The sequence below is a fragment of the Eptesicus fuscus genome, chromosome 6, assembly GCF_027574615.1.
Source record: "Eptesicus fuscus isolate TK198812 chromosome 6, DD_ASM_mEF_20220401, whole genome shotgun sequence".
Taxonomy (NCBI): Eukaryota; Metazoa; Chordata; class Mammalia; order Chiroptera; family Vespertilionidae; genus Eptesicus; species Eptesicus fuscus.
In genome coordinates this window covers 66,126,175-66,150,486 of record NC_072478.1, presented here as the reverse complement: position 1 = coordinate 66,150,486, position 24,312 = coordinate 66,126,175, and the positions used below count along the sequence as shown (strand labels likewise).

The window sequence follows — 24,312 nt, the reverse complement described above, 5'->3', positions numbered from 1 at the left end:
TTCATTCCATGCCACCCCGTGGTGGTCAGCACACGTCATAGCGAGCAATCGAACACCCGAGAGGACACTTTGCGTATTAGCCTTTTATATATATAGATTCCTATTCTGGAATCCTTTTGGCCTACATATTTGGTTTTTTACTAGTGACAAGTAGCATGAAAAGTGTTAAAACACACTTAAGATAATGAAGAAAAACTTAGAACATAAGTTCAAAATTGTCAACTCATCTTGGGTTTCCTGGGTGTGTTTCAAGGCTGCAGGTCCTACGGGGTAAGAGCTAACATAGTGTCTCCATGTATGAGAAACTATCAAACAGGCTATCAAAAGGAATCAGGAATCTATTATAGAGGGATCTCTAGGATATACAATTTTTTTTAAAAAGGGAGGTGGAATTAAATAGAGCCAGACATGATGTACTGAGTGAGTATTCTTGCCCAAAGAAGTCAAACCTGAGTCTGGTCAGCCTCAGAGAAATTCTCAAAGTGTGGGAGGGAAGAAGTATAGGTGTCACCAAGACGTCTGGGCCTCCATTGAGGTCAACACTAAGACAATATCTGCCAGTGTCACTATCATTCTCTCATTTGAGTAAGTGGTCTAGCAGCCACATGAGGTGTGACACTGCCATAGGCTGAAGAGCAGTTATGTAAATCCAGCTGTCTTTCCTTCAGACATGAGCTTTCCAAAAATATAAAACAAGGCTATTCTCACTACATTTTTTTTTGTTTTGAAAAAATATTTTTAATATTATTTGTGTTGAGTATTATTTTAAATGAACTAATAGTTTTACATTTTGTTTCAATTTCTGAAATGGTACATATCAATTTATGTCCCACAAAAACAGAAGCTTCTTTGGGCTCCTAATTTTTAACAGTGAAAAGGGGGTCCTATCATAAAAAATGTTTGGTCCTGACAGGTGTGTTCAGTGGTTAGGGCATTGGCCTGTGCACCATGGGGTGGAGGGTTCAATTTCCCCTCAAAGGCTCCTACAGGGGTTGCAGGTTCCATCCCCAAGGGCCCTGGTCGGGGTGTGTGGGAAGGGAACCAATCAATGTGTGTCTCTCACATCAATATTTCTGTTTCTCTGTCTCTCTCTGTTTCTCCCCATTCCTCCCTCCCTCCTTTCCATTCTCTCTGGGAAGCAATGGAAAAAAGATATCCTGGAGTGAGGATTAACAAAAACAAACAAAAAGTTTGTGAACCTCTGTTCTAGAATAGGTCACTGGTAACCTGCACATTCGCATTGCCTAAACCCAAGCTTTACAATTAAAAGCCAGTCCATCTCCTTTGAATGGGCAGTTTGGACTGAGAGAAGCACTGCTCAAGATGGAATTGGCCAATTTCAGTAAAATAAAGGAGAAAGAAGAACATGTTGACTTACGCTTCCAGGGTACAATCAGCAAAAGCAGTGACAACGTGACTAAATGACCCCTGCAAAATTAAAGGAGCAGAAATTAAAGCGATTTCTAAGAGAAAAATGGAGAGTAACCTGGGAACTAAAACTAAACACTGCTCTGCTCTAATTTGCACACTATCTTTACAGAGAAATAGCTCTTCAAGGCCCCTTCCTGCACCCTGCGAGCCTCAGAAGCCACGGGTTCTACACTTCGCCGGCAGCAAGAAAAAAACTCGGGCACTGACACTTACCCAGACAGCACCGCGCGCTGGTAGCTACGTGTGGGGAGTCACGTGGCCCGCACCAGGTGGCGGGAGGCGGTTGGAAGCGCATGCGCAGCTCCCCAGCTCCGCCCCACGTGGTGAGCAGATCTCCCAGCATCCTCAGCGCCGCTTTCCCGCCAGGACAACGCTCAAGCGGTTTTCTGCTTCCCTTCGCCTCTTCCGAGCACGTTTTAGCCTGCTGCTGTTGGGTTTTTTCCGTCCGTCATCCCACCATGCAGCGTGACCCTCCAAAGAAGAAGCCGGAGAAGAAGCCGGAAAAGCGGTTCTTTGACGTCGTGTCCTTCGGGAAGGACCTGCTGGCCGGCGGGGTGGCGGCGGCTGTGTCCAAGACCGCCGTGGCGCCCATAGAGCGGGTGAAGCTTCTGCTGCAGGTGCAGGCGTCGTCCAAGCAGATCTCCCCCGAGGCGCAGTACAAAGGCATGGTGGACTGTCTGGTGCGGATTCCCCGCGAGCAGGGTGCGTAGGGGCGGCCGCCATGCCTTCCTCTCCCCTGGGTGGGTCAGGAGGGGACCACTGCAGGAGCCATGGCCGTGTCAGCGGGGGGGTGATGGGCTTGTTTCTTAGACTTGAAAAATTCAGTAATGGTAACCAGTCTAAGAGGCTCTGCTTTCCCAGGGCCTGCACACGACCAGTCCTAGTGCAGGGGAGACCACCATCTTCTCTTTCTCTAAATTTCTCCTTCGCAGCAGGATTTACATACACCTCGGCGCCTCAGGGCCTGGCTCAGAAGGCAGTGTTTGACTCCCAACATGAGAGGAGATGCTATTAAGCATTTTGCTGTGTGTGAACATGTGCCCAAATTGCTTAAATACTTGTTGAAATACTATATTCTCCAAATATGGGACCATTGGGGCCTCCCAGTACTCTGAGCCTTATTCCGTGAAAAGAGGTTCTGTTTATTCTTGAAAACTGTTGAAGAGGCAGTCACCTCTGCACAGATTTGAGGGGGGAGCAAAATAACATAATAAAAACAAATAATATTTTAATGCAGTATTTTTTTAAGTCCAAGATGAGCAAAATAAAATTTTAAAGACAGGATCAGTATTACCAATTTTTCTTTTGCATCAGATCCTGTCTTTATTTAAAATTTTAATGTTTTGTGGAGTCCCCTCCCCCATTAATATTGAAAGAAAGATTCCAAGGGCTAAATAATGCAAGTGCTTTGTTAGCCATGAAATGCCTTCCGGTTGCAGAATGGCTCCTAATTTAGCTCAGAGAATGTCAGGATAAATTTATCAGAAGTTTTCTATAATCCATCCATATAGTTGGATTCAATTGAAAACTCTGTATGAACTTTATTTTCTTAAATATATTTTTATTGATTTCAGAGAGGAAGAGAGAGAGACAAACATCAATGATGAGAGGGAATCATTGATTGGCTGCCTCCTGCACGTTGGACCGAGCTGGCAACCCAGGCATGTGCCCTTGACCAGAATGGAGCCTGGGACCCTTCAGTCCACAGGCGGACGCTCTATCCATCAGTTAGGGCTCTGTACTAATTTTAAAAAGGAAATAGGCCTATTAACTGTGTGTTCAGAACAAGAAGTGAAGTGGCTTCAACTCCAGTGCAGTTCTCTCTTCCACTCCTAAGTCTAGGTCAGGATATACTCTCCCATAAAAAAGCATTCTCTTCCTAGGGATAAATCTGTTGGGCACAATATGTAGGGCCCAAAGTAGACTCTTAAGGCATCATCTAAATTATGAATTTTAAATGCCCATCTGAGAGCTGAACCCAGAAAGCATAAGAGTGGTTCACATTCTCCACACCCCATTTCTTTTATTAGAGCAAGCTCCCCATTTCCTTTAAGGTTTTTACGGGAAAAGTAGGAACTTCTTTCTCCTTAGTTTATATTTATGATTATCTAAACCACTAACCTAACTCTAAAACTTCTTCAGAGAAGTAGGGGGTGCTATATTATTAGCTAATCTACTTTACATATTTAGTCTGGTGAAGTTAAATATTGTGGTCAGATTGTGCTGACCAGTGCTGATTTATTTTATATTTTAAATGTTCTTGGTAATATTTAAACCTGAACATATTCAATATGGCTCTTAAAAATTGCGATCATTCTGAATAGTATTCCAGTTTCTGATTTCTATACCTTCAAAGATGAGATGATAAAAGCAGAACTTGAAGATGTTTCCTATTCTTATATACAGGGCCTTCTTATGAATATACTATGGTATATATCCTATGATAAGAGGTTAGTAATTCACAACAGGGTTAATATTGCCATCTAGGGGCTTTTTTTGAAAATTCTGGGGAATTTTTTTTTTTGTTAGCACAAAGATGGAATTTTTTTTTTGTTAGCACAAAGATGGGTGTAATCTTAAATTGTAATAACGTGAAAGAAAAAATCCAGGGAGGCTAAGCATCTTGCTGCTATACATGGCCAGCCCTGCACAAGGAAGGCCATCCCTATCCTGAAAAACTTAGAGCTCCTCCTACTGGATATTCATGTAGCAGTAAAACCTGTTTATGATTATCTAAGCCTCTAACCTAACTCTGATTTAATCTAAATACAAACTATCTGGGCATAGTTCTAGTAAAACTTATCTCTGCTTTCTTTCTAGCCCAAGGATAGATTTCTTTATTCTTGCTCTGAACATAGCTTTAAACATCTCTCTGGATGTCTTTGATACTTTTTATAAGCTTTCCTTGGATTATGAAAGCTTCTGGATTTATCCTGACTAATGCTGTTCTAAAAGATTTATTCTTCAGTTGGTTTTATGATCTTCAACTTTGTGGGATTTTTGTTTTGTTTTGTTAATCCTCATCTGAGGATATTTTCCCCATTGATTTTTAGGGAGAGTGGGAAGGGGGGAGGGAGCAGTGGGAGGAGAGAGAGAGAGAGAGAAACATCGACGTGAGAGGGACACATCAATTGGTCGCCTCCCATACGCATCTCGACTGGGCCTGGGATCGAACTTGGAACCCAGATATGTGCCCCCCCTGACAAGGAATCGAAACCAAGACACTTCATTTCTCTGGTCAGCTCTCTCCAGGGCTGATCTTCAACTTTGTATGTGCAATTTTATTTAATACTGTTTAAATTTTTATTACACAAGTAATGCATGTTTATTATAGACATTAGAAAAAATAGAGAAGCAAAAAGTAAAAACAAATAACTGCTTAAAATCACCACAGTTAACATTTTGGTGTCTGTGCTATGATGTTTCACTGCACAAAATATGCATACATAAATATATTCTTAATTAAAGTAATTGTTGTATTTAATATATTATAAAATAGCTTTTTAAAAATCTGAACTGTGCAGTCTCATTTTTAAGACCCTACCAGAACTCTTCTCATTTAAGTGTTCCTGGCCAAGAGTTCATCAGCTATCTTTAAACTTTTCCAAACTTATTTTTTTGAAAGCTAGAGCAGTGAGGTTTTTATTTGAAGAATGTTTTGGGACATGCAAAACAACATATTAGATATTTACTTTATTTAAAATAAAATGGGAAAATAAGCTTTTCTGATATTTAGTATGTGAAGTGGCACTGGCACTTAAAATTGGGCCAAAAGTCAATTAGATATCACGGGACACTAAGGCATTCTAAAAGAGGAGTAGGGGTTAGTTCCACAGTGTAGAGGGAATGACAGGCACTAGTCCTCAGTAATCTATCTAATAAAAGAGTAATTGCAAATTGACCATCACTCCAACACACAAGATGGCTGCTCCCATGTGGACACAAGATGGCCACCACAAGATGGCCAGCAGGGGAGGGCAGTTGGGAGGGACCAGGCCTGTAAGGGAGGACAGTTGGGGGCAATCAAGCCTGCAGGGGAGGGCAGTTAGGGGTGACCAGGCCAGCAGAAGAGGCAATTTGGGGGCGACCGGGCCTGCAGGGGAGGGCATTTAGGGGTGACCAGGCCTGCAGGGGAGGGCAGTAAGGGGCAATCAGACTGGCAGGGGAGCAGTTAGGCATCAATCAGGCTGTCAGGGGAGTGGTTAGGGGGTGATCAGGCTGGCAGGCAGAAGCAGTTAGGGGTAATCAGGAAGGCAGGCAGGCGAGCAGTTGGGAGCCAGCAGTCCTGGATTGTGAGAGGGGTCCCAGATTGGAGAGGGTGCAGACTGGTCTGAGGGACACACACCCCTGTGCACGAATTTCGTGCCCCAGGCCTCTAGTTACATAATAAACATGTTATCGTTTATGTTTGCTCAGCTAAATGGATTTATAGAGACAAGAAGAATATTTGAATATTTTAAATTATCAACAAGAATATTTGAATTATAGATTAATGTACACTATTCTTAAAAAGTAACCTAACTCTAAAGATGCCTTAAGATAGTAGGAAATGATGGCATAAAAACATCAAGTGGCTCAGTAGTTGAGTAAATCTATAAATCTATAAAGTTTGGTTCCTGATCAGGGCACACACCCAGGTTGTGGGCTCGATCCTCAGTAGGGGGCATGCAGGAAGCAGCCGATCAATGATTGTCATCATTGATGTTTCTATCTCTCTCTTCCTCTCCCTTCCTCTCTGAAATCAATAAGAAATATGTTTTTTTAAAAAAACATCATAATTAGCCGAAACCGGTTTGGCTCAGTGGATAGAGCGTCGGCTTGCGGACTCAAGGGTCCCAGGTTCGATTCCGGTCAAGGGCATGTACCTTGGTTGCGGGCACATCCCCAGTAGGGGGTGTGCAAGAGGCAGCTGATTGATGTTTCTCTCTCATCGATGTTTCTAACTCTCTATCCCTCTCTCTTCCTCTCTGTAAAAAAAAAAAAAATAAAATAAAAAACATCATAATTAGCAAGATATCTGAAACTATTATGTTCTAATGGTTCAAATAAGTGCACATTTATATTCGAATACCTCCTAGCTATAAGTTTTCCCCAAGCAACCTATTTAAGTAGCTCTTTGTCATTCTCCATCTCCATATACTATTTTTGTTCTTATGACCACCTGACATATTTATATAATTCTTATGGCCACCTGACATGTTGATTAGTTCATTTTCTCTCTCCCTGGCTCCTCACCCTCTAAATGTAAGCACCATAAGTCCAAGAACTTTGTTTCTAGTGCTTTTCCCAGCAGTTCTGCTTTGCAGTAGGTACCAAATAACATTTTTTTAAGTGAGGAATCTTTTTCTCATTCTTTAATTTCTATTTTTGGTGTATTACATAATAGGTATACTAGCAAAGGCAAATGACTTTAAAATGTATATATATTTATGATAGGCTACATATATTTGTACTGATGGGCATTCTGCAAAAACATACTGGGGCCCACTAGTCTAGAATATATTTTAACTGTGCTTAGCATTCCCATTCTTGGCTGTAAATTGACCAGTAAATGGCCCAGTAACTGCTTCCATTTCCCATCAGTTCTATTTTATTTCTTAATTATTTTCTCAGAATTAAGTTCAGAGTATGTTTTTTCTTGCCCTTAAGTTTTGAAGAGATTATTTTCTTAGCAATTAAGATACTGCTATTATCAAAGATACCACAGTTGCTATGTTTTTCTCTACCAATTTTGTGATTATACAGGGTGTCCCAAAAAATGTATACACACTTTAACAGCTGATACCTCAATTTTGAAAATGAAATGTATTTTAATAAATACTGCCTTTATAATTATTCAAACTGTGGTTTACATTTTTTTGGGACACTATATATTAGGAAATTGTTCTTTTAATCTATATGACTGCTTTTCCCTTTTTCTATTCTGACCTAAAAAAAGACTATTGTTTTTTATTGAGAAATGATTTTTAAAGAGAGGCAGTAGAGATTTAATAGCTCTAGGTTGGAGTCGGAGCTGGAATCAAGTCCAAGCCCTTCCCTTACCTTGTGACCTTGAACCATTTTTATTTAACCTCTCAGCCTCAATTTTCTCAGTTGTGTGCTACATACCTGATGATATGGTAGTTGTGATGGTTAAACAAGATACTGCCGATAAAATATTCAACTATGTGTCTATTGCATAGTTAGTGCTCAATAAATTTTAACTCTTTAAATCATTATGTATGCATTCATAAATTTGTAAACATGTATTTCTGATGTTCATTTGTAAGTAAGTACATCTGGGATAAACTTGTGTAGGGGAGAAAAAATTTTCCTTCTACCTTTCTAGCATCTTTGAATACTCTGATAATTAAATTAACAGAAGACATTTTCACAGGAGAAAAGCAAATTTAATTGGGTACGTACATGGCCCTATAAAAATCTGAGAACCACAGGCAGACAGTTGAGGCTTAGTCCATTCCGAGCTAAGAAGAATGGGGTAGGAGCCTGGGTCTTCCAATGGAAAGAAGAAAATTTACAGGAAGATAGGAAAAGCAAGTATTTTGTAAACAAATGTTTGTTGTGTTTTGCTGAGATAATGGGGCACTGAAGAGACTTTGAACAAACAGATCCTGCCCAGCTACCACTAGTTTATCATACCTAGCCCATACTCTTTGATAATTCTCTTCCTGGACCAAGCCCTCTCTCTAAACTTGTGCTGGTAATTAAGGAGAAGATTAAAGTACATTTAAAAAGCCTTCTAGTTTTTTTCTTAAAAACAATCAGCCCAAAATAATCCTTACTCCAGAGACACATTTGGGGTGGCAAATTTTATTCCTCTATGCTTGCATTACACAGAGAGTAGATTTTTTTTTTTTTAGTCTGTTTGAGGGAATTCATTTTTCATCTTTAAAATGAAGAGACTAATAGTACCTGCCTCATGAGAGATTATGTGCAACTGCTTTATATTCAGCTTAGGATTCACCAAGATTCTGGGGAATTTTCCCCACTAAATATACTTACTTATTTAGCAAATAAATATCTTTCCCTCTGTGTACTACACTAATTTCACTTGCAGATTCTGAGGACCAGCCTAGTAAGCTGAAATTATTTTATTTTTTCCATCACCATTTATCCCCTCTGTGCCCTCTTCCACCAGCACCACCACCCCCTACCTCCCTCCTCACACCCAGCAATCACCACACTGTTATCCATGTCCATGAGTTCTCTCTTTTTTTCTTTTTTGCTCAATCCCCCAATTCCCCCTCCCTTCCCAGAGCTATCTGCCTGCTCTCTATGAGTGCATCTTAATTTTCATTTGAATTTTCATCTTTAGAAGAATGATTCTGGATGTTCTCCAAGCTAGGTGGAAAGGTATCTTATTCAGAATAGCAAGATGAAACCATTTGACAATTTGCAATCTAGTAAAAACAATTATGGCTACTAAAGAGCAAGCCTGTTGCATTCTAGGGCAGCTCTGGATTATAAGGGTAACACATATTAGGATTGGTCAATCCATTGAGATTTGAAGTGGGAAGATTATTAATCTCTAAAGTTTCCTCCAGTCTCTCTATCAGGCCTTGAATTATAAATTGTTCCATTTTCTGTCTGGGTTCCAAAACATAAAGATAAGGATGCTTTAGACTTGTCACTTTCTCCTTCTCATAAGTATGTATACAAACCAATTCTGTTCTAGCAGCCTTACTACTATAGGAATTGTATATCATGATTTGGAAATGATGCTAAGGGTTACTAACTTCTCTGACAAATACTCCTGAACTGTTTTTCTACTAGTGAAGAACCCTATATTCAACTGATAATGGTTTTCCAGAGGTTGTTAGGTATTCAAGGCTTTTCATTGGATATTAATAAAATTGGAATGGAAGTACATGGAGTTAATACTACTTTTTTTCTTCAGTGGAGAGACATATAAACTATTTTTTTTTTCATGAGAAAGGGATTTGCTTTTAAATAGTTCAAATAACTAAGTTTGTTAAAGCTATGGGAATTATTTAATGACTAGAGGCCTGGTGCACGAAATTCGTGCATGGGGGGTGGGTCGCTCAGCCCGACCTGCACCCTCTCCAATCTGGGAGCCCTCAGGGGAGCCCTCTCCAATCCGGGAGCCGTGATGGCTTAGGCCCACTCCCCGTGGTTCTCTGCTCTCTGCGGGGCCTGGCCGCTCCACGCCCACTGCCCAGAGGCCCTCCGCGGCCGGGGTAGGATGCTTGCCTCGTCACCACAGTGACAAAGCAAGCATTCCGCTAGGCCGCTTACACTGCCCGCTCTCAGCAGCCGCCGCCCCCCAGGACTGGGGGACTCCAGCGGGGCTGAGGGGACTGGGCGCCACCATCTTGTGGCTATGGGCACCGCCATCTTTGTGACAGAGTGACAGTTAATTTGCATATTACCCTTTTATTAGGTTAATACAGTATATGTTTATATGTAGTATGTTTTCTTTTGTAGGTTTCTTCAGTTATTGGCGTGGCAATTTTGCAAATGTTATTCGGTATTTTCCAACACAAGCTCTAAATTTTGCTTTTAAGGACAAATACAAACAACTTTTCATGTCTGGAGTTAATAAAGAAAAACAGGCAAGTATAGATAATATCTCTAAAATTTTCTAAGAAATGGTTGGTTCGTCTTACGTATGATGGGAGGATGTGCTCAAGTGGTAGAAAAAATAGTTAAAATAGTAACTGTTAATGCAATATGTGTTAAGTTATAGAAATTATATGTGAAAAACACAACTTTTATAGGTTTCTTTGAACACAGTTTTAATATTTAAGGCATATTTTGTCTCAAAGCAGTATTTCTCTGAATAAATATTAATTTTAATGTCATTATGTTTTATAATTACTACGTTACTACACTAGAAAAATTTAGCATTTTGTCTGCTTTTATTTAGCAAAAAAGAAAAAGCAGTCAAGATGCATGTATTTCTGCCCTAGCTGGTTTGGCTCAGTGGATAGAGTGTTGACCTATGGACTGAAGGGTCCCGTTTAAGGGCACATGCCCGGGTTGTGGGCTCAATCACTAGTAGGGAGCGTGCAGGAGGCAGCCGACCAATGATTCTCTCTCATCATTGATGTTTATCCCTCTCCCTTCCTCTCTTATTTAAAAAAAAAAAAGAGTTATGTATTTCTAACTCTGAGGTCATTTATTCCCTAAAAAAGCAAGTTGTTTCTTTATTACTAAGAACCTATTTAGCTGAGATTTTTTTTAATCCCCACCTGAGGATATTTTCCCATTGATTTTTAGAGAGAGTGGATGAGAGAGGGAAAGACAGAGAAATATCGATGTGAGAGAAACACATCGATCGGTTGCCTCCTGCACCAGCCCCACCAGGACCTGGGCTGGGAAGGAGAGGAACCTGCGACAGGGGTCCAAAATTGAACTTGGGACCCTTCGGTCCCCAGGCCAATGCTCTATCCACTGAGCCAAACCAGCTAGGGTTAGCTGAGATTTAAAGTTCATGGCATATATAATCTAAAGACATGATTACCTTATGTGCCCACTTTTGCTAATTTGGGCTACTTTTGCTGGAGGCCATTAAAGTATTTTGCAATTTCAGTATGTCAGCATCTAAACTGTACCTCCTAGACTGCCTGGTAAGAAACAAAGGACACGAAGTATTCTGGATAGTATGATATGTGTTATTACAGATGTTTACTTTAGAAAATCAGTTTGTAAATCTGGCCTTTTAGCCTTTAGAAAAATAAGGATTTCACACAGTCAGGTTCTGTAGTTTAATAACCACGTTTTAATTTAATATGTTTCAGTTCTGGAGATGGTTTTTGGCAAACCTGGCTTCTGGTGGAGCAGCTGGGGCAACATCCTTATGTGTAGTATATCCACTAGATTTTGCTCGAACCCGAATAGGTGTTGATATTGGAAAAGGTATGGGATTTTTAGAAATACTGACTCTTCCTCCTTTGTGTTTTGAATAATGTACTATTTATTCTAAAGTTATGCTGTAACAACAGTATTAGTTACAGTCTAAAAATTGTATTCTCAACCAAATGGTAAGGTCATAAGGCCTAAAGATTACTACTTTTTTCTTTTCCCTTAAAAGAGGGGAGGGGAAGGCCAACACTGTAGTAACAAAAGAGCAAACAAAGACTGTTTATAACTTAATTCCTCTTTTATTTTCCTGGAGAACCACCTCCTAGATCCCTCATACACTTACTCCTGCCTCAACTATGATTCCTCTCTAGGTTAGATGTACAGCTCTCATGCTAGAGATTCCCTTTCCCTCTGTTCCTACTTATTTTATTTACCATATCTTCTATATTTTTGTTATGCAACTGTTTTGGTAGATTATGTTCTTCGGTAGCTTTCTGAGCTTTCTGAAAAGAGTAGAACAGGAGATAAGTTGAAATCTTGCTTGTTTAAAAATGTCTCTGTTTTACCCTCTTAATTCTTGGCCAAATAAAAAATTCTGGATTTAAATTTAATTTCTTTCACAATTTTAAAAAGTATTACTCTGGATTCTAGTTTCTAATATTGCTCTTAAGTCAATCTCTTACTGCTGATCCTTTTGTATGTACCTTTTTTTTTCTTTTTAATCATCTTATATCCCTGATGACCTGATATTTCACAAGATGTATCTTTGTGTGAGTCTTTTTTCAGTGATTGTGGAGGCAACTCTGTTGGTCCCATTCAATCTGGAGCCTTGTGTTCAGTTCTGAGAATGACAGAGGAGAAAGTGACTTGGCTGCTTAGGGTGAAGTAGATTTTGAGTATCCAAATGCTACTTTGCTTTCACTGCAAGAATAGTACAGTACTTAGTTCCCCTAATTTCTAAGTTTTTCTGAGGTTGGAGTCCAGGGCTTTCTTCTCAACAATATCTCCTTCTGCAAGAAAATAAGTTTCAGTTTTCTCTGCTCTACTTAGTGAGGTTCCACTCCTCCACCTCCTTTCCATCATGCCAAAATTTGTGGATTTTATTTTTGTCAATATTCTTCTTGGCCTATATGGCTTTAAACCTGTTTTATTTCTTTACTAGAGGCCCGGTGCACGGATTCATACACTGGTGGGGTCCCTTGGCCTTGCCTGCTTCCTCTCGCAATCCGGGACCCCTCAGGGGGTGTCGGAGGCCCAGTGCATGGATTTGGTTCGATCGCCACAGGCCAGGCTGAGGGGCCCCACCAGTGCACAAATCTACGCACTGGGCCTCTAGTATGCATATAATATCTTTGGTTAATCTCTTCCTGCCCTCTCCCCGCCCCTTCCCTCTGAGATTCATCAGTTTGTTCCATGCTTCCATGCCTGTGTGTTGAGCGTCTGCACCTGGTGGCAGTATGCGTCATAGCTACCAGTTGAATGGTCGCTTAGGCTTTTATATATATAGATTATCATTTTAATAAAATGTCTTAAGGGAGCAGAGATTCATTTAATAAATATTTCTCCATTGCATGCTGTGAATCAGGTGCGCGCATGCATAAGCTCCCTCTCCCCCTCTCTCCCTCCCTCACTCCCTCCCTCTCTCTCTCTCTCTCTCTCTCTCTCTCTCTCTCTCTGTCACTTTCACACACATGCACACACAATATAAAACATGGAGTTTGTAGCTCATGTACCTTATAGTGTAGTGGGGGATACAAGTAAAAAACAATGAATCAATGACTAAAATATACTGTCACTTAGCAGTAAATGTCATGAAAAAAATTAGGAGAAGGGAGTGACATCAATTTTAGATAAGTGATCAGAGAAAATATCTCAGAAAGGATAAAAATTTGAGAAAAAATGAAAATAGGGGTTCCATCTTACGTTTAACTGGCAGTCCAAATTTTCTTGTTATTGCTAAGAAAGTAAAAATAATTCATGTACCTTATTTAAGTTCAGTAGTTTTCTCTCAAAATTGGGAGAATTTAGCTTATTTTGAAGGATTATATTCTACACATAATATTTCAATTATTGGCACAGAGTTCAAGTCAGGGGACAATAAAACAAAACCAACAAACACTCAAAAACTGTGACACCCCATCTATAATGTTAATGATTCTTAAGTTACTAGTTTTTAGTTTTGTCCTTTTGCTCTATTTGTCTTTTTGCTCTTCAACTGAAACAAGTCATGAAGTTTTTCATTCCTAATGAAAACTAAAAATTTCTAAATTTCTAGAAGTTACATTTCTAGTAACTTCTGGTAATTTTCTTGAGCCTATCATATTGCTTGAATTAGATTGGTTTTAAAAGAGATTGATATTTAAAAATTTTTTTAAATACTACTTGAAAACTTAATTATTTGTTAACTAATGGGAGAATTTTGATGTGTGCTTTTATTTTGTTAGATTTCTAAATGGCAATTCCAAATACTTTAAATCTGTAAAATGTTTAAATAAAGTATCTGATATATAATGCTGCTAATAAATTTCAAATGGCTTTATTTTAGGTTCTGCAGAGCGACAATTCAAGGGTTTAGGTGACTGTATTATGAAAATAGCAAAATCAGACGGAATTGTTGGTTTATACCAAGGGTTTGGTGTTTCAGTACAGGGCATCATTGTGTACCGAGCCTCTTATTTTGGAGTTTATGACACAGTTAAGGTAATTTGGGGCTTTAGTATATATTAAATGGTTCGTTTCTTTTTTTAAATTCTTTATTGTTTAAAGTATTACATATGTCTCCTTTTTCCCCTCATTGATCTCTCCTGGCAACCCCCCTGCCCCCCGCACATGCCCTCACCCCCCTAGTGTCTGTGTCCATTGGTTATGCTTATATGCATGCATACAAGTCCTTTGGTTGATCTCTTCACCACCGCCCCCCTCCTTTCCTCTGAAGTTTGATGGTCTGTTTCTGGATTATTTATGTTCATCACTTTATGTTGTTTATTATATTCCATGAATGAGTGAGATCATGTGATATTTATCTTTATCCGACTGGCTTATTTCACTTAGCATAATGCTTTCCATGTCCATCCATGCTGTTGCGAATGGTAAGAGTTCTTTCTTCTTTACAGCAACGTAGTATTCCACTGTGTAGATGTACCAGAGTTTTTTAATCCACTCATCTGCTGATGGGCACTTAGGCTGTTTCAAATCTTAACTATAGTAAATTGTGCTGCTATGAACATAGGGGTGCATATGTCCTTTCTGATTGGTGTTTCTGATTTCTTCGGATATATTCCTAGGAGTGGGGATTACTGGTTCAAAATGGAGTTCTATTTTTAATTTTTTTATTGTTTTAATTAGTAACATGTTCAGCAGATATGTTTACTTTTAATTATATAAATCAAAACAAACAGACTACATCAAAATAAAAAGCTTTTTTACAGCAAAAGAAACCATCAACAAAACAACAAGAAAGCCCACTGCATGGGAAAACATATTTGCAAATGCTATCACTGATAAAGGTTTAATCTCCAACATCTACAGGCAGCTTATGCAACTTAATAAGAGGAAGATAAATGATCCAATAAAAAAATGGGCAACAGACCTAAACAGAATATTTTCAAAAGAAGACAGAAGAAAGGCCAAGAGACACATGAAAACATGTTCAAAGTCACTTATTATCCGAGAGATGCAAATCAAAACAACAATGAGGTACCATCTCACACCTGTCAGAATGGCTATCATCAACAAATCAACAAACAACAAGTGTTGGCGAGGATGCGGAGAAAAAGGAACCCTCGTGCACTGCTGGTGGGAATGCAGACTGGTGCAGCCACTGTGGAGAACAGTATGGAGTTTCCTCAAAAACCTGAAAATGGAACTCCCATTTGACCCAGTAATCCCACTCCTGGGAATATATCCGAAGAAACTAGAAACACCAATCAGAAAGGATATATGCACCACTATGTTCATAGCAGCACAATTTACAATAGCTAAGATTTGGAAACAGCCTAGGTGCCCATCAGCAGATGACTGGATCGGAAAACTGTGGTACATCTACACAATGGAATACTATGCTGCCATAAAAAAGAAGGAATTCTCATCATTTGCAGCAACCTGGATGGAATTGGAGAACATTATGCTAAGTGAAATAAGCCAGTCAATGAAAGAACAATACCACATGATCTCACTCATTTAGGGATAGTAAAGAACATTATAAAGTGGTGAACAAAAAGATAGATACAGAGACAGTAAAGCATCAAACAGACTTTCAAATTACAGGGGGAAAGTTTGGGAAAGGTGGGGGAGTTATGAAATCAAACGAAGGACTTGTATGCATGCATATAAGCATAAACAATGGACGCAAAACTCTGGGGGGGGAGGGCATGTGTGGGTGTGGGGTGGGGGGGTAATAGTAAGATATGTACACATATAATACCTCAATAAAAATATTTAAAAAAAAATGGAATAAGAGACATTATAGAGTTGTTTAATCATGACTTTGCCATAACCTAATTAAATTATAACTCTATTGTGGATCTGATTTGAGATATAGAGCATAAACCCAAATATTAAGATTTTTTGCTGTTTACACTAAAAAACTCACTATACATCATAATCAAATCTTTGACATATAGAAAGGCTTCTGACAGAATTTTCTGATTTTAAATTGAGTTATCTCTTTTTTTACATGCAAATAGTAAGTTTACTATCACCATTTTAGAAAGTAAGCAAGGCATAATTAGTTAAATGTAATAAATGCTACTATAGCTCAGGTGTTTATTGGGTACTGTTAGATTCTTTATTGTATTCTCCAGATTGTTTTAGCAATTGCCTTTTCATTTCAGATTTTAATATTTCCATAAGGTAGGAAAAAGAAAGATTGTAATAATGGATACCATTTTTGAGCTATTACTTAGTTCTAGGACCTTTGTTAGTTCTTTACATCCTCACAGTGTTCTAGGATAGCTTTTTAAAAAAATGTTTCTATTGATTTGAGGGAGGGAGGGAGGGAGAGAGAAACATACATTGAGAGAATCATTGATCAGCTGTCTTCTGCACACCCCCTGTGGGGATCGAGCCCACAACCCGGAATCAAACCAGTGACTTGTTCAACCACTGAGCCACACTGGCTGGGCAAGGATGGCTTTTAATATCCCCATTTTAAAGATAAATAACTGAGGAGTGGTTAAGTAATTTATTTACATGGCAAGCAAAATATCCCATTATCTTAAAAACTATCATAATGCTTCCAAAATTAGGCAATGAAATTAATATCAGTATTATTTACTAAATTAGATTAAAAATTGATGGAAGTTTTATAATAGTTTTCTATATTATCTCTACCCTCTATTAAATATAGTTGAATATCATTTTTATTATGGTTCAGACATAGAACTTTTAGTTTGTGGTGTGTTTTTCTTATGTATATTTACTTAATAACAGAAAAGTTTATGTGCACTTTCCCTCTTTGCTCTATTACCACCTCTAGTAGCTGTAAAATTTAGGAATGTTTCTTCACTAACTTAGTCCTTTAAAGCTGTTTATCAAATATCATCTTTTGATGATAATAGCAGGCATTATTTCAGTTTTTTTCAACTCGGTCAAGAGCCATGAACAACATTTTTGGTCACTGGCTGTTATCTTCCCTAGTTTTAAGTGCCATTAATGACAAACCAATTTAGAAAATACCCTTTTTTCCCCCAAATATGTTTTTATAGGATAGTCATGTATGACATTCTCCTTTCTAACTGATATCCTGCTAATATTTTAATTTTTCCACATTAAATTCAACTGTTTTTAATTGCATCTTAAGTATAATTGAGCCCTCTTTCATATATTCCTAAGAGTTATTCTTTGACTTAGGATTTAAGATGTTTTAGAAATTTAGATGGTTACTTTATACATTATTTTTTTTCTAGGGCTTATTACCCAAACCAAAGGAAACCCCATTTCTTGTCTCCTTTTTCATTGCTCAAGTTGTGACTACATGCTCTGGAATACTCTCTTATCCCTTTGACACAGTTAGAAGACGTATGATGATGCAGGTATTTTATATTATTATTTGAAAGTTTAGTTGAGTTTTCCACTATCTCTGCTATTCAGGTATAATTTATTCAAATTTTAGAGACATTTTGACTGGAAAATAGGTCATTTGTTAATAAATCCATGCTGTGCTCTTGCCCAGTGGCTCGGCTGGAGCATCGTCCCATATACCAAAAGGTTGCCTTCTTGATTCCCAGTCGTTTGCGGGTTCAAACCCCTACGGGAGGCAACCGATCAATATTTTTCTCAAATTCACCTCTCTCTCTCTCTCTCCCCTCCCCCATCCTCTCTCTCTAAAAATCAATAAAAACATATCTTCAGGTGAAGATTAAAAAATAAATAAATGCATGCCGTTTTGGTATTTCTTTACTATTACTATTATTAGACAGCCAGCATCCAGCAAAGATTTTTTTTTTCTTCTGCTATCAGAACAGAAATGCTTTCTACTCCTGTAGCTACATTGTTTGAAGGGTAGAGGAAGATGGTAGGGATTGGATGAGTATGTCTGTCTTAACTGAATATTAGATCAAGTAGAATAAGCCTAGTCACAAGCCACTGACTTATGTAATATCATTAGTTGTAGTATATTTCAATAAAAAGTAAAAATTTTTAACTTCAAAGATGAAAACTTATTTATAATGATCTATGTTCTAAATATAGTCAGTTTTGATACATTCAATCTCCAATGCTGTTACTTGTTAACATTCATTCATTCAGCAAATATTTGACTGCCTAATCTATGATAAGTTATGGTGACACAAGTAAAATAAGGCAGAACCTGCACCAAAATTCATAGCATAGTATTGAAGGCATATAGTTAATGGTTTAAGTAGAAATGTGCATAGGTTCCAGGAATGCAATAGAAGAGGGGTGCCCAAATGCTTACTGTGATCAGATGTGGCCTCTTGCAAAGCTGATCTCAGTAAATAGGCATTTTCCCCAGTGAAAGAACATTCTAAACAGAGTGGAAAAGAACATAATACATAGAGATACACTTAAGAAGTAGTTAATTACCCAGATGATAATTTTCATGGGGGCAAGTGCAAATAATGAGGCCAGAAAGCTAGAAAAGTTCTGTATGGCTTACTATGCCAGATACTGTCCTAAGCATTTTACACTTTAACTCGTTTAATTCTCAAAGTAATACAAAGGGGTGTGGTTACTATCATTACCCTCATTTTATGTCTATGAAATGGTCCTGGAAGAACCCACAAGGCCACCAGAAAGGGTAAAACATTATCTAACCTATTACATCATTCTTGGACCATCCTTAAAAGTTATTCCTTTGTTTCTTCTGGATCTATATCTAGCCCTAGTTTAATATATTGAGAACTTTTTATCTTCACCTGAGGACATGCTTAGAGAGTGGAAGGGAGAGAGAAAGAGAAAGATCAATGTGAGAGAAACATCAATTGATTGCCTTCCGTATGCTACCCTGACTGGGAATCAAACCGGCAATCTTTTGATGCACAGGACAACATTCAACCAACTGAGCCACTCCGGCTGGGCTACATTGAAACATTTTTTAAATGGAAAATTAATTAATTTGCACAATATAGTAATAAATATGTATTGTGGATTAGTAAATGGTACTATGTCAATGTTAAGTTTTCTGATTTTGGTAACTATTCTTTGGGTATAAAAGAAAATATTCTTAAAATGCACACTGAAGTGTTTAAAGATAATGGTTATGATAGCTGCAACTTACTGTCAAAATAACTGTATTCCAGTGTATTGCTAGGGCTGCTATAAAAAGTACAATAGATAAACAACAGAAATTTATTTTCTTTTTTAAAAATATATATTTACTTCAGAGAGGAAGTGAGAGGGAAAGAGATAGAAACATCAATGAGAGAGAATCAGCTGCCTCCTGCACGTCCCCTACTGGGGATTGAGCCCACAACCTGGGCATGTGCCCTTTGCCAGAATAGAACCTGGGACCCTTCAGTCCGAAGACCAACACTCTGTCCACTGAGCCAAACTGGCTGGGGAGAGATTTATTTTCTTACTGTCCTGGAGGATAAATGTTCAAGTTAAGGTGTCGACCAGGGTGGTTCCCTTCTGAGGGTATGTCTCCTTGGCTTATAGATGGCTGTCTTTTCCCTATGTCTTCCCATGGTCCTTTTGTCTCTCTTCTTAAAAAGATGGCCATATTGTATGACAGTGCACCCTAGTGTGCTCATTTGATCTTAGTTACCTTTATAAAGACCCTGTCTCCAAATGTAGTCACATTCTTAGGTGTACTGAGGATTTAGACTTCAATATGTGGACTTTGTGGGCACACAATTCAGCCCATAATAGTACTGTTGAATTTTTGTACTTTTATATCCCACAACTTTCTTAAACCCTATTACAAATACTAATCTATGTGTACACTCTTTGAAGATTTTTTTTTTTGCACACAGAGGTCTACGATCTGCAAAAAAATGCCAGGTTCTTTCATTTCTTTTATCAATACTTACACCTTTTATTTCCTTTTCTTGCATTTATGCACTGTTTGAGACACCTGTTACAGTGGTATATTAAAGAAGTAATTGGCCACCTTGTCTTGTTCTAATCTTATAAGGATTGCCTTCAGTATTACATAATTTAATGTTAGCTGTGGGGGTTTTGTAGTTATCCATTGTCAAGCTATGGCTGTTCCTTTCTGTTTTAGGTTATAATAGGTAGTAATTATGAATGGCAGTAATGCTTTTTCTATATCTATTGACATCAGATCATTTTTCACTTTTCATGTGAATATAGACTATTAATCTATTTTTTAAATATATTTGTATTGGTTTCAGAGAGGAAGGGAGAGGGAGAGAGAAACAGAAACATCCATGATGAGAGAGAATCATTGATTGGCTGCCTCCTGCACATACCCTACTGGGAATCAAGCCTGCAACCTGGGCATGTGCCCTTGACCGGAATCAAACCTGGGACCCTTCAGTCCACAGACTGACACTCTATCCACTGAGTCAAACCAGCTAGGGCTATTTATTTTCCAGAGCTAACCCAACCTTATGTGCCTGGAATAAATCCAGCTTGTTCATGATGTGTTGTATTTTGTATCCCTTACTGGGTTTGATTGGCTAGTTTTTGTTCAGCATTTTGGCATCCATGTTTCAGCGACCCTGGCTTGGAATTATTCCTTCTTATATTGTCCTAATCTAATTTTGATATCAAAGCTTTGTAAGCTTCATAAAATATGTTGGGGATTCTTCTTAATTTTCTCTTCTCTAGAATAATTTATGTAAGATTAAAATTAAACATTTACTGAATGTTTAGTAGAACTTACATATAAAAGCCACCTGGTTTTCCTTATGAGAAGATTTTCAATAACTGACTAATTTTCTTTAATGAATTTATTATTCCATTTTTTTCTATTCTGTTGGTAAATTATGCTTTTAAGAAATTTATTTCTCCCGAGTTTTCAAAGTAATTGCCATGAAGTTGTTTGTAATATCATGTTACTCTTCTTTTTTTTATTGATTTCAGAGAGGAAGGGAGAGGGAGAGAGATAGAAACATCAATGATTAGAGAGAATCATTGATCGGCTACCTCTTGCACACCCTACACTGGGGATCGAGCCCACAACCCGGGTATATGCCTTGACCTGGAATCGAACCGTGACCTCCTGGTTCATAGGTCAACGCTCAGACATTGAGCTACACCAGCGGGGCTATCATGTTTCTCTTAATCTCTGAATCATCTGCTATTTCTAATAGTTTTGGTGCCAGAATGTTTCCAGAAATTTATCAGTAAATTATTTCAAATAACTAACTTTTGGCTTTTCATGCTTTCTGTGGTGTTTATTTTCTGTTTATTTTATTTCTACTTTCTTTGGGTTTATTCTTTGTCTAAAAATGTTTAAGCTGCACATTAATTTCCTTATAAGTCACCACTCAAGCTGCATCTTAAGGAGTTTTGTGGTTATTAATAGGTTTAAAATATTTTCTAAGATGTGTTCTTCTTAATACCCAAGCATGATACTTTTCTAGTTATTTTTTTTACTATTGATTTAGCACTTCATTGCAGTGTGGTGAGAGTATAAATCATGGTTTGTGATTCCATCTTTTGAAATTTGTTAAGCCTAATATTTGCTCAGTTTTCAAGTGTGTCTCCAACGATTAGATATACATTCAATATATACCCATTAGCCCAACATACTTACTCGACATGGTGTTATTTTTACCTGTACTTAGTGCTGAATAAAATCTATCTTAACGTAAAAGCTATTACAATAATGGTAAAATATTTGTCTTTATGTAGAGCGGTGAGACTGAACGGCAGTATAAAGGAACTATAGACTGCTTTGTGAAGATATACCAACACGAGGGATTCATTGCATTTTTTCGTGGTGCCTTCTCCAATGTCCTTCGTGGTACAGGAGGCGCTTTAGTGTTGGTATTATATGATAAAATTCAAGAATTCCTTAACATTGGTATTGGAGGTAGTTCATCAGGAGATTAAATTGAGAAATGCATACATTTAACTTGTTAAACATACAAATTATATAGCTGCCATTTGTATATATTTTGATAGTTGGTTATTACTGTCAGTATTTTTTAAAGTGGTAATTCTACAATAAAGCATAAGCTTTTTAAAGCATTTAAATACTAAAAATCAGATAAATGTGGGTTTCCTTCCCACTGAGACTCAAACTCACTTTACTGAGACATTTTACTTATAATTAGTTTACGTTATTTTTATTAGTTAAAATCTTCTTCTTTTGTGATGAAAAATTAAAATGTATAATGTTAAAATATAAGAAATTAAAGTTCTTTAAAAATGCTATTATTTTAATGTAATTATCTTCCTTTCCTTTAAAATCATATGACATATATTTCTTAAAAGCTTATCAGAAGATGTCATCATTATATCTTTGGGCGTAAGTAAGCTTTCTTACAACATCTCTACTAAAACAGCTCAGTTTATTACTAAGTATAGTGTTTATGGTATTATATAGCTTTTAATAAAAAAAACTGATAATGACATTAATGACTGTAAACCTGTAGTTGGAAAAAAAAGATACAAAATGGCATATATCTGCTAACTTTTTTCTTTAAATAAAATCTTGCTAATGTGAATATATCTTGGAACAGAAAAAGTCCCCTCAAAAATTAGTTTGTGTATTTTGTATTAATAAAGGAAGTTTAAAAGTTATATATGAGCTTTTTAAAAATTTTTAATAAATCTTTATTGTTCAAATTATTACAATTGTTCCTTTTATTCCCCCCCCCATAGCTCCCCTCCCCCCGGTTCCCACCTCACCCTCAGCCCTTACCTCCCCCGCACTGTCCTCATCCATAGGTGTACAATTTTTGTCCAGTCTCTTCCCGCACTCCCCACACCCCTTTCCCCCGAGAATTGTCAGTCCACTCCCTTTCTATGCCCCTGATTCTATTATATTCACCAGTTTATTCTATTCATCAGATTTTTTATTCACTTGATTTTTAGATTCACTTGTTGATAGACATGTATTTGGTGTTCATAATTTTTATCTTTACCTTTTTCTTCTTCTTCCTCTTCTTAAAGAATACCTTTCAGCATTTCATATAGTACTGGTTTGGTGGTGATTAACTCCTTTAGCTTTTTCTTATCTGTGAAGCTCTTTATCTGCCCTTCAATTCTGAATAACAGCTTTGCTAGGTAGAGTAATCTTGGTTGTAGGTTCTTGCTATTCATCACTTTGAATATTTCTTGCTACTCCCATCTGGCCTGCATAGTTTCTGTTGAGAAATCAGTTGACAGTCATATGGGTGCTCCCTTGTAGGTAACTAACTGTTTTTCTCTTGCTGCTTTTAATAGTCTCTCTTTGTCTTTTGCTCTTGGCATTTTAATTATGATATGTCTTGGTGTGGTCCTCTTTGGATTTCTTTTGTTTGGGGTTCTGTGTGCTTCCTGGACTTTATAAGTCTATTTCTTTCACCAGGTAGGGGAAGTTTTCGGTCATTATTTCTTCAAATAGGTTTTCAGTATCTTGCTCTCTCTATTCTTCTGGAACCCCCATAATTCTGATGTTGGTACGCTTGAGGTTGTCCCATAGGCTCCTTATGCTATCTTCAAATTTTTGGATTCTTTTTGCTTTTTGCTTTTCCGGTTGGGTGTTCTTTGCTTCTTTGTGTTTCAGATCTTTGACTTGATTCTTACGGTCCTCTAATCTGCTGTTGGGTCTCTGTATAATATTTTTTATTTCAGTCAGTGTATGTTTAATTTCTAGTTGGTCCTTTTTCATATCCTCGAGGGTCTCGCTAAATTTATCGGCCTTTTCTAGGAAATTCTTGAAAAACCTCATAACTGTGATTTTGAACTCTATATCCAGTTATTTGCTTTCCTCCATTTCTTTCATTTGTGATCTGTTTCTTTGTCTCTGCATTTTCGCTGCTTCCCTGAGTTGGTAGAGTAGCTTTGTGTGGTAGGTGTCCTATATGGCCCAGTGGCTTAGCCTCCCCCAGTTACCTGAGGTGGACACTTTTGGTGCACCCCTTTGTGGACTGTGTGCACAGCCTTGTTGTAGTTAAGTCTTGGTTGTTGTTGGTATCACAGGGAGGAATTGACCTCCAGGCCAATTGGCTATGAGGATCAGCTGTGTCTACTCTGGGCGAACTTCTGTGCTGGAGACACCCTTATGGGAGAAGATTTGCAAAAGCCTCTGTGCTCAGTTTGGATGGGGCAGAGTCTCAGGGTGGAGCAGACAGCCTTGGCTTCCCGTCAGCCCTGCCCTATGAGGCCCCTGGGTCCCAGTGTCCCTCAGTAATTGCTGCAAGCACCTCTGAGAGAAAGCTGCCCTCAAGTTTCGCCCACTGCCAGACAGTCCAGTTTCTCCCAGAATGAGTCTGGTTTCCCAGAAACTTGCCTGGAACTGGAGTTCAGCGCAGTCGAGAGCTTCCATCTCCCTCCCGCTTTAGAAAGCCAGCTGTGCACTCAGCCGCCCATGCACTCAGCAGTCAATCCTCTCTGCACGCGCACGCACCTCTAGACCTCTGTCTTTTGCTGCTCCCCTGAGTCTCAGTGTGCTTTCTCTTTTCCTGACTGTCCAGA

At 38.2% G+C, this 24,312-nt stretch overlaps 1 protein-coding gene across 1 annotated transcript; it reads left to right on the top strand.

Annotated features, from left to right (window-relative positions):
• The first annotated feature begins 1,889 nt into the window (after positions 1–1,889).
• Positions 1,890–22,002, top strand: SLC25A31 (solute carrier family 25 member 31). Its single transcript, XM_008143396.3, has 6 exons — positions 1,890–2,133; positions 9,877–10,004; positions 11,193–11,310; positions 13,802–13,956; positions 17,163–17,288; positions 21,541–22,002. Exons 1-6 carry the CDS (start codon positions 1,890–1,892, stop codon positions 21,739–21,741), a joined length of 972 nt encoding a protein of 323 aa, XP_008141618.2. The 3' UTR covers positions 21,742–22,002.
• Positions 22,003–24,312: the final 2,310 nt, after the last annotated feature.

Coding starts and splice junctions, on each gene's coding strand:
- SLC25A31 (XM_008143396.3), top strand. CDS start 1,890: ATGCAGCGTGACCCTCCAAAGAAGAAGCCGGAGAAGAAGCCGGAAAAG. Junction 10,005..11,192: donor GAGTTAATAAAGAAAAACAG/GCAAGTATAGAT, acceptor AATATGTTTCAG/TTCTGGAGATGGTTTTTGGC. Junction 13,957..17,162: donor GAGTTTATGACACAGTTAAG/GTAATTTGGGGC, acceptor TTTTTTTTCTAG/GGCTTATTACCCAAACCAAA.